We start from the raw sequence: 10,855 nt of genomic DNA, 5'->3' as shown, positions 1-10,855 counted from the left end.
CGGCTGCTTGGGACATGGAATATCTTCTTAATTAGTACTTTCTCGAGAACCAATGGAAACGCGTAATCATCATTTTTTTTTTTACATGTCAGTTTTCAGCTCATGAGAGGACTTCAATTCCAAAGCTCAGTTATAATTTCAAACTTTAGATTAAAGAATGTACAAATATTTTTTTACTGAACACAATTTTACTTTAAGATAAAATAAAACGGGTATATATATAACCAATCTTAACTCACGATCGAATAATAGAGTTATGATACCTTTTATTTGATACAAACTCCATTGCCCAATCGTAACGTTTTACGATTCCATCTACACATCTATATGAACACACACACGACATAAAACATGATAAATAATTATGACCAAACACATATATAATAATGTAGGTTACCTCTTCACGTTGTTATATTTTTTAAAAAATAATAACGTAGGTTGTGTATCTCTACACGTTGTCATTCCAGAAGGTGTCGTTGACTTTTTACTTTTTTGTTTTTTCCTCATATTTTCCAATTTTCGAATCCGATCACAACTTTTGTGAAAACTTTTCTTTCCAATTTTGTTTCCATGGCGCAGCAGAACCAACGTCCAATCTCAAACCGTTCCATCTCTCTCCTTAACCGCAACGGTCTCCTCCTCCTTCTCCTTCTAGCTCTCTTCGTTATCCTAGGTGTGTTCCTACCCTTAACAGGATCTTCCTTATTCCTGTCTCCAGACACAACATCTTCTTCTCTTTCTCCTTCTTCTTCTTTATCGGTCTCCGACTGGAGCGACTATTCCCTTGCTCAAGCCGTTAAGTTTGTGGCTAAGAACGAGACTGTGATCGTTTGTGCTGTTAGCTACCCTTTCTTGCCTTTTCTCAACAACTGGTTAATTAGCATTTCTAGACAGAACCATCAAGAAAAGGTTCTTGTGATCGCTGAAGATTACGCTACTTTGTACAAAGTCAACGAAAAGTGGCCTGGTCATGCCGTCCTCATTCCTCCAGCGTTGGATCCTCAAGCCGCACACAAATTTGGTTCCCAGGTAAAGAGAGACTTTTCACCTTTTCGTATCCAACGTCTGTCCCTAGCTTGATATAATAATATCCTTAACTTTAAGTTCATAAAATCTATATTCTAAACTCGGGTTATTATGTATTTGTCTTTTATATTGTTGTTTGTTTGTAGATTTTGGTTTTCTATTTTCTTTGTTGAGTCTCCGTGTTCTGTAAAAATTCGAAAATTGGTATAAATCTTCACATGTTTACAAATTTTTTTTTTTTTTTTTGTTAGAATATTTATTTTCCTACTTTGCATAGATCTTGGATTTTGTTTTATTAGCTAGTGTTATTTAACAGATTACTTGGATCATAAGTTTTTGAAATGATTTTGCCTCCTCTGTTTTACGGTATAGCGGCTTAGAAACTCTCCTTTATGTCTTGCAGTAGTTATGACTTTTACCACAATGATGCAACTAATAAATCAAATTAATGCATGTTGGGGAAGAAGTTTGATATAAATGTATCGTCATGCTAGTAGTATATTTTCTTTCTAAGAGGTGGAATAAAATAATATGGTTGAAGGGTACTGATAACACGTATGTAATGCATTGTACTAAGTCCCATTCTTCTAATTTCTCTTCAATTTTTTCCGAAGAGTCGATGACTGGTCATAACTATTATATTGACACCAATGTGATATTCTATGCAAATAATATGTATAATAGAATGCGACTAATCAGATATTTTTAATAATTTATTATATTCGATAGGGTTTCTTCAATCTGACATCTCGGAGGCCACAACATCTCTTGAACATTTTGGAGCTAGGTTACAATGTTATGTACAATGATGTTGATATGGTCTGGCTACAAGATCCGTTTCAATATTTACAGGGAAGCCACGACGCATACTTCATGGATGACATGATTGCGGTACGTAACATATCTGCATCTTTTGCATTTTTATTAGAGTGTTTATGTATCTTTATTCTTTGTTTGATTTTGGTTATGCCAGATTAAGCCTTTGAATCACTCCCATGGTCTACCACCTCGGAGTCGAAGCGGAGTGACTTATGTATGTAGCTGCATGATTTTCTTGCGTTCCACGGATGGCGCAAAGCTTCTAATGAAGACATGGGTTGAGGAAATTCAAGCTCAACCTTGGAATAACACCCAAGCAAAGAAACCACATGATCAGCCTGCTTTTAATCGGGCACTTCACAAAACAGCTAATCAGGTATGTAATGTTGCTTCCTCCCAATTCCACATTTGCTTTCTCTAAATTTTCACAAGCTTGTTTTACCCAATCGTTGGGTAAAATGATATTAAGATTTACAATCCCAATAGAGTATGTTTTAATTCCACATCGAAAATTAGAAAGGACCCAAAATAATAAATAAGATACATGAACCAATATATTTATTACCAATTGCTCTTGAATTAGAAGTTCATGAAATTTAATATGGTATCAGAATCTAGTTTACTCAAACTGGCTGGATTTAGTAAGATTTTTGATTGGTTTAAAATGTGATTCGGTTCAAGATCGAATGATAAAAGTTATCATCTCGATGGAAAGTATTAGGATCATACATTGGAAGTTGGACAAAAAAATTTGGTACTTTGATATTCTAACTTTAGCTACTCATAGTTCATCTTGTCTACTTATGAATGTTCGATTACAACTTTTGTTTCACTCACAAGGGTTATTTTCAGAATATAGTTTGTCAACTCAACTCGGCTGGTCTAAGTAAAAATTATTGTTGGTTCTTAAAATATGATTCAGTTTAAGATATATAGGCCGATACAAAAGCCATTATCTCGATGGAACATATAGGATCACGGAAGTTAGACTAAACTTTTTTTGTTACTTTATTCATTCTACTAATAACTCCTCTAATCTAAATATAAATGTTTGATTTTGATTTTGTTTGATTGAAAAAAGTCGAGAGTTTCAAAGGTTATGTTCACTTGTTCGAATTCATTCTCAACTTTTTTGTGATCTTCTATTAAGCAGGTAGATGTCTACTTGCTTCCGCAATCAGCTTTCCCATCAGGAGGATTGTACTTCAAGAATGAGACATGGGTTAATGAGACAAAGGGGAAACATGTCATAGTCCATAATAACTACATTATCGGTTACGAACGGAAGATGAAACGCTTTCAAGACTTTAATCTATGGCTAGTAGATGACCATGCTCTCGAGTCTCCACTGGGAATATTAAAGTAAAAATTTGAATGCAACAAAAAAATTCCCTCTCTCTTTTTGCTGTTATCTTGAGGCTAACATCAATATGAATTCTTTGCCATTTTTCGCCTCTCAGGATATATCAAGAGCAGAATACTACTACTGAAGGGAAAAATCAGACGAAAACAGTGAGAAAACAGAGGAAAAACAGGGGTAAGAAACATTAGTTACCCTAGAGAGGACTTCTTCTTATGTACAACAAGTATAGTATCTCGAAATTGTTGCCCAGAGATTTATTCAAACTCGATTACTTAGATTTATGTTCAAAGTCAGCACTATTTCACAACATAATAATATGATATTTATACATCAATATATTCATCAACACTATTTCAGTATGTCTTAGAACCGATTCTCAAATGAGAAACCCTTTCTCTCATCGAAACATGAACACTTGGCTTCTATAGTTGCTTCAACCTTTTTTGGATAAATCAATTATCCCATAGTTTAGAATATTAATTAAAGTAGTGTATAATTTGTTTTTTTTTTAATAAATCATAAAATAAAATAACCTATATATCAAGCACCATTGTGTATAATTTTAAATTATATTAATACTAATTTATTAAATTAATATTGTTTTAGTTCATAAAATAATATAATATTTTAAAAATAAATATTGTTATTTGAAAAATTAAAAATATATATTTTGATGATTTTTGTCAACATTTTGTTAAAATCTTGTCTAGTTAAACTTTTTTTCCCCCTATTTTTCTTAAGTTTACTCTATGCACCTTTGCTTAATTGTGTTATTTAAGAAAGTACAACTCTGTGATTGTGTTATTTACAATTGTTATTAATATTAAGATTACTAATTTTGAATATATTTAACATGTAATTTGATTTTTGTTTAAAAAATATTAATGAAAATTTAACATAAAAATTTTAAATTAATTAATATAAAAATATTCTATTGATCTTTATTTATTTGCTAAAAAAATAGAAACATGTTATTAATATATTTATGAGATACCCAATAGAAATCTCACCGGTGGAGGTTGTATTTGATAATGAAGTTTTCAACTTAAATTAAAAGAGATATAATTAAAATTTTGGTAAGATATTGTCTTCGCGACAAATAATAGGAAACTTTTTGGTGACAAAAAAAAAAAGGAAACTATGAGTCTAAATGGTAACATCAAAAAAATATTAAGCTGAATTTAGCCAGATTCAGCAATTATACAGTGACCATTTAGAAATGATAAAATTCAGTCAAGTTCAGCTCAAAATCACTAAATATTCAGCGAGAATCAGTAATTCAGCCGAAATCAGCCAGATTCTTCGATTACCATTTAGACCCTATAGAACCTAAGATATAGTTGAACACGCTTATATATCTCTTACTACGTTACCATAAATCTTCAAGTTTTTATTCTCTCTCAATTTACGAGTTCTTGTGAATCTCTTAAGAAGATTTTTGAGAAACCTTTGTCAAACATGAATGATCCCATTCCCAAAGTGGGAGTTCAGGTCCAAGAGAGAAGTCTCTCTCCATCAGAAGGATATACAAACTCAATCCTCCTCATCATCAATACCATAAAAGATGAGATCCTTGTAAACCCTGCCACCGGCCATCGAACCGTAACGTCAATTCCGCTTTCCTATCAATCACTTCCCATCAATTTCAGTCTCCCTAGTTGTAGTCACCACCACATCCAATCGTTACTCCAGGATCGACTCTATAGTGACGACCATTGGTTGTGCGAATACTTAGTCCCAAAGATCTCAACGGCTGCAATCAACTCAGGTTTTGGGTACAATGGCGTTGAATTGACCGTGAGCGTCACAGTTAGTTACCGGTACTTTCATGTCGACGAGAGATCATTAAAGATATCGAGGATGGTTCTACAAGGGAGCATTAAAGGAAACAGAGTCCTGTTCAATTTGTCTCCAGAGTCTAGTCTCCAGTTCGAAAACAGTACCCACTCGCATGAGTTGTTCACATGTCTTCCATAATGGATGTCTCGTAGAGTGGCTATACCGCAAAAACACTTGCCCAATGTGTCGGACTGTGCTCTATGATCGATGATTATTGGAACAGAGGATTGAAATTAGGTTTCATCTATTGAGATAGCATTACTTGGGTCACATTTTAAAAAAAGTTTATGTAATTTAGTTATCAAGGTTTCAAATAGAAATTGGAAATTTTAAATTTGTGTTTTTTGGGTTTTAAATCAAATTCAAGAAGAGGTTTGAAGTTGGTAATAGCATCTTTACTTGTAATCACATAAACTCTAAACTTTGCTGGTATAAATCGAATACTCAGATATATGTTCAAAGAGTCTCATCATAATAATATGATATTTATACATAGATACATTCATCAATCTTCAGCACTGTTTCATTATTAACTTTTATGTACGGGTATGTTCAATACGAATATTCTAATTAACATAAGATTTTCATACCAATCAAAAACTTTATTATGAATTTAGAATTGATTATATTGTATAAAATTACTTTTTAGAAAAGAAGATGAACATTTTAATTTCAAGTGATTTATATCTTGTAATATTTAGGAATAAAGATAACGTTTCTCATGTTTTTTTTTTTTCCTATTGGCGGGGTTCAAAATCATTGAATTCTAATTCTATTCACCGTAAATTCTCTAATTCTTAAACACTGTCTGTTTCTTTTACTTCACCACATATAAAAGAGAAAGAAAATTAAAGTATCGGTTTCTTTGAGAAAGACCAATGTCCTTCAAAGATAAAAGTTTGTACCTGTGACGTATAACAAAGCAATACAATAATATTGATGCCAAATCTCTTTCTCTTGCTTCTTCAGCTTTTCTCCTAAACCAAACAAAGTTAATCTTGAGAAAGAAAAATTGATAATCAAGAAAACAAGTAAGCAGTTTTTATACCTTGTGGCATCAATGTTACACCAACTGATCATAAACAACTACTAAATGTCGTGTGGATTCCAATAACCATAAATAATTTTTTGATCTTTTGGATATGCTAAACTTTGACAAAGACTCGCGCTCTGCTCTAGCAGCTACTAACTTCATCTCTAAACTTGAAAATAGATTTATCCAAGATCCTGCAATCGAATTGACATATAAAGTTTTCGAATTGACATAGAGAAAGAAACAAGATGGGTGCGGATCACGTACCTCAAGGCTTAATACAATAGCAAGCATTTAGAGGCAACTCTTAGTCTTCTTCTTCACTTGTCTCTGTTAGTGATAATTGAGTTTAGTCATATGTTATTCTATATAACACATTATTAAGTGTGTTGTAAAGTCAACCGGTATGTGTTAACCGTGACTTTCTTACGAAAGGGTGTGTGTGTAAGAGTTGTGACTTGTGGTTAAGACACAAGTGTTACGAACGGTTAGTACCGTAAGACATCTATATAAGTGTATGTGTGTTATTCTAAAACGTTGTCGAGTAAATAAAACAAGTTTCAGATTCAATAAAGAGTTCTTTCGTTTACTTTTCTTCTTTAAAAGAGAAGAGATAACTTCTTATCTCTTACTCTGTTTCTTCATCCTCTCTAATAATCCAACAGTCTCTACAGAATATCTAATGCATGGAGGATATCACAAACTCACCACTGCTGAATCCTAAGCATGTTTCGACTTTCGATGGAGTTGGCTTTCTTTTGCTCCGAAGTTCCAATAATGCAATACGGAAACTTTTTAAACACAGATTAGGACTCATTTTTCTCTTAAAACATCGTTTTTGAATTTCCCTCTTTAGAATTGTAGTCGTCTTCCTCAGGCGCTTCCTTGATACGGATTCGTAGTCACCGTCATCGATGGTATCCTCATCTTTTTATTTGGAGGCTTCATCGTCTTCTTTGTCAGATGCTGTGCACGATTCAGATTTGGATCTCCTGCTAGCCATACTATCATCGTCGTCTTGGTTTTTGTCTGACGATTCATCGGATTCATGTGTATTCCAGAGATCATTGGTTTTTCCGTCTGTTTTTTCCTTCAAGAGCTGGACACCACATTCAATAATGTCGAAATCATGGAAACATGCTGAATTCGAACCTATTGTAGACTTTGAGAAATAAAAGATTGCACATTCTTTCAAAAGCCCTTTGGCTTATCATCAATTCGTCGATGTCTGCTACGTCATAAAAAAAACCATTGTTACATCAAGTGCATCGTTTTTAAAACTTTTAATCTTTTAAAGCTTACAACCTTAAGCCGAGTGATATGTCTATAATTTTCATGTTTTACACATCCATTTATCACCATTTTGAGTCTAGTTTCATTCATCTTTCATAGCATTCATCATCATTTTGTACATTTTGCATGTTTAGGTGTGTCTAGCATTAGTCTTGCATGCATTTTGTATTATGGAGTTGCTTCAGGTACTTTGGAGCTATTGGTGTTTAGAAAGAGGAAAAACAGAGCGGAAAGTCACATTTTGACCAATCTACTCGATCACCAGTAGCAGAGAGGGAAGCAGTCAGCTCAGCAGGCCATTCAGACAGATCTACTCGATCGCAGAGGAGAAAGAGCAGTCCATCCTGGCAGTTCTACTCGATCGTAGAGAAGAGGAGGTAGTCCATCCTGACAGTTTACAGTTCTACTCGATCGTAGAGAAAAGGAGGCAGTCCATCCTGACAGTTTACCCACATACTCGATCACAGGAGAGAAGAAGCAGCCCAGATCATGCCATCAACCAACCTACTCGATCGCCACCTCGACCCTCTGATCAATCTGCACTCAACCAGACAACTTGAGCATAGGAAAAAGAAGAGGAGAGAAGGAACCACTCGATCGCGGCTTCGATTCACGCTCGACCATGAAGCCCACTTTGAGCCCACATACTCGATTACATCGTCCATGGGCCTGTTAAGTGGACTCGAAGCCCACTTTCTTATCTTTGTCGTTTTTGTTATAAATAAGTCTTTAAGGGTTTCCCCTAAGACAGAGACCAGAACCGAATTCTCGATATACTCTTGTTTTATAGTAGCCACTTTTACTTCTGTAACTTTGTATTTCGATTCTTCTAAGTCATTGAGATTTTGCTTTCATTTTCTTGTTCATTTCTGTTTCATTTTCTTTTAATCTTTCAAGTTATGCAATCATCAATCGTTTCTATGTCTTTGAGCATGTTGTCTGAGTAGTATCTAGGATTTCTGAGGATGGGATAGAGTAGTTGTGAGACGACCCCTTGTCGATTCTGATGGTTAAGTGTAGATTTATTGAATCCCTTCTGGATTAGTTGTGTTTACTGCTTATTCCTTTCTGATCAACTGGAATCCAATCCCAGACATTCTAGCGCTCATGAGGTGTTTAATGGAATGTTGGACCTACTAATTCCAGTGATAATCGTCTCTATCCCAAGGGATTGGCCGTTTAGAGCGGTTATTGACTTTAACAGTCAGTTCTTATTGCCTGCATAGCTAGATTACGCTAATGGGAATCAGGTGATTTGTCTAGCCTTGTCTAAGGATTTCTATCACGAGAGTGAATTGATCTGTTGTTGAACATGTTGTCTAGGGATAGCTTCATTGAGAATTGTTAACCATCGCAATTGATTAGAGAGACCACACTATTCGATTACCCCATCCTTAGGAGTTTCTCATCCAATTGATTTATCTGGTTACTTACCTGTTTTATTCACCTTCTCTGTTACTTGCTATTGAGATTTGAAAATTGTCTGTTTTTGGACCCTGGTACTCGATTGTGGATGTAGGATTCACACTCGATTGTCTTTAAGTATTTCTGTGGAGAAAAACTCTAAAATTAACAAATGAAAATATGGAATTGAAAAGGGAAGTAACCAAGAAACTAAATAAAGCGAAAGAACTTGGAAATAATAAAATAGTAAAAAGCCTTGCAAAATTGTAAAAGAAAAAGTATGTTGTATTGCTTGATCGTAAGAGGAAAAAGTTGTTCTCTTCAAACACACGCGTTTGAGGTTTTTTTTATAGAGAAAACATGATCAATACGGTCATTTACTGCTCATAATTGCATTGATCCGCATTAATCATGTAGGTTACAATTTGACCGAAACGGCTTGAATTTGAACTATCTTGGGCTTCACGTGGATCTTCCGAACCCTTTCTTGTTGACTCCGAACTCCTGCGTCTTGACGCTGTCGCGAACCTCGAGCAATATTCTCCTCGCTTCGGCCTTCTTTTATGCGAACTATATGTTGAATAAGAGCGAACTCCGTACTGGTAAAGATCGAGCTCTTTAATAAACTGAATCGAACTTCTGACAGGTCAAACTCGATTCTCGCAATGAAACATCTAGACATCCAAGAGGATTATTATGTAATAATGACGTGGACAGATCCAAGTGGATCCTACCGAAGATGTGTGGGATCCGACTCCAACATTTAGCCCCCCAAGTCTTGCGAGCTGAGTGCTCGGCTTGGAAGACTTAAGTAAACTGTAATTAATGACTCGAGATCTTTAACATTCCGGAATTACTCCATGTTTTTCGCTATTACGCTGATCTTGGATAATCAGATGATTTGATTTCCCTGACAACCGTCATCATTAATTTCTTAATTTTATATTAATACCACGGGGAAAACTGTCCCACTTCCCAATATTCTCGAGGCGGTCTTTCATCATACTTTAGGGTTCTAAGAGGTAATATTACTTTTCCATCTTATCTGCTTTACCTAGAAAACCTTCATTCTTATTACGGAAGTCACTGTTTTCTTTCTGGTAAAAAATCCCTTTTGTAAAATGTCGAACCTTTCTTCCGAATTCTGCGAATACGAGGCTGACGATCTCGAAGCTCTCATGGGTGAAGGGTCCGAATCCCAGATTCAAACCGGAGATGGGTTTGATCTTCACCCTCAGAGTGAATCAACTATCGATTCTCTCAACAATTTTCATAGACTATGTCTCATCCCCCCTGAGGTAGAGATGGTAGTCTCGGAGCCCTTCGAGTCTCCCGAATCGGGGTGAGAAGGTTACTGCTGTGCCTATGAAATTTATTTCAAAGGGTGCGGCTTATTCCTTCCCCTTCCTGAGGTGCTTCTCGTCTACCTCAACCATCTGGGAATTGCTTTCTCCCAGATGTCGCCCAACATGCTCCGGTATCTTTTGTGTACCCTCACTGTTGCGGCAGAGGCGGGCTACTCATTGGGACTTTGCGAACTCCTGGAACTTTTCCAAGCTCGCGAATCCCGAACTTCTGGGTATTATACCCTTTATCCAAACGCGGATCGGAATCTCATTGATGGCCTTCCTTTAAAGGACACCACCTGGAGGAAGTTTTGGTTCTTTTTCCGCATAAATAATTTTTCTATTCAAAGTTCTTCCGAACTCCCTCGAACTCACTGGTCATCGAATTTGGGTAGAAATTGGGACTTAACTGAATAAGCTCCCTTTGTTATTTCAAACTGTGTTTCAACATTTTTTTTTGTTTTCTCGCAAGTCCTCAGATTCGACCAGTTCCATCCGTCGATTTTCTCAATTTTTACAAGGCCGTCTTGGAGAGGCCAGTTAATTGGAATTCTTTTACTCTGGAAAGAATTCACGGCACCGGGTTTTCTGTCAGAATGACACTTACTCGCCCCGTCGACCCTCCTCCTGCTGAGATTGATCTCTCGAGTCTGAATGCCCGAGACAAGAGAAAGATCAAAGAGGCAAACAAAAAGGTTAAAGATCAGATTTCCCTAATCGGGAAAAACAAGA

The 10,855-nt window shown here is 35.7% G+C and overlaps 1 protein-coding gene and 1 pseudogene across 2 annotated transcripts; both read left to right on the top strand.

Annotated features, from left to right (window-relative positions):
* Positions 1 to 437: 437 nt before the first annotated feature.
* LOC9328041 (UDP-D-xylose:L-fucose alpha-1,3-D-xylosyltransferase 3) lies at positions 438 to 3,559 on the top strand. 2 transcript variants are annotated; one of them, XM_021010829.1, is made up of 5 exons: positions 438 to 1,029; positions 1,756 to 1,917; positions 2,000 to 2,221; positions 2,996 to 3,207; positions 3,306 to 3,559. In XM_021010829.1, the coding sequence occupies exons 1-5, from the start codon at positions 571 to 573 to the stop codon at positions 3,394 to 3,396; spliced, it is 1,146 nt and encodes a 381-aa protein (XP_020866488.1). In that variant the 5' UTR covers positions 438 to 570; the 3' UTR covers positions 3,397 to 3,559. The 2 variants fall into 2 exon arrangements, with proteins under 2 accessions (XP_020866488.1, XP_020866490.1); XM_021010831.1 differs by having other exon boundaries at positions 442 to 1,029; positions 2,999 to 3,207.
* Positions 3,560 to 4,378: 819 nt separating this feature from the next.
* LOC110225405 lies at positions 4,379 to 5,703 on the top strand (annotated as a pseudogene).
* The last annotated feature ends 5,152 nt before the right edge of the window (positions 5,704 to 10,855 follow it).

The sequence above is a fragment of the Arabidopsis lyrata genome (assembly GCF_000004255.2).
Source record: "Arabidopsis lyrata subsp. lyrata unplaced genomic scaffold ARALYscaffold_1, whole genome shotgun sequence".
NCBI classification, from domain to species: Eukaryota; Viridiplantae; Streptophyta; class Magnoliopsida; order Brassicales; family Brassicaceae; genus Arabidopsis; species Arabidopsis lyrata.
Note: the sequence above shows the minus strand (reverse complement) of the source record. Positions and strands in the feature narration are given on the sequence as shown.

What these genes read in the sequence shown, in the direction of transcription:
- LOC9328041 (XM_021010829.1), top strand. Translation starts at nt 571, where the DNA reads ATGGCGCAGCAGAACCAACGTCCAATCTCAAACCGTTCCATCTCTCTC. An exon ending in CACACAAATTTGGTTCCCAG is followed by an intron (nt 1,030 to 1,755) that starts GTAAAGAGAGAC and finishes TATATTCGATAG; the next exon opens with GGTTTCTTCAATCTGACATC. An exon ending in TCTCCACTGGGAATATTAAA is followed by an intron (nt 3,208 to 3,305) that starts GTAAAAATTTGA and finishes TTCGCCTCTCAG; the next exon opens with GATATATCAAGAGCAGAATA.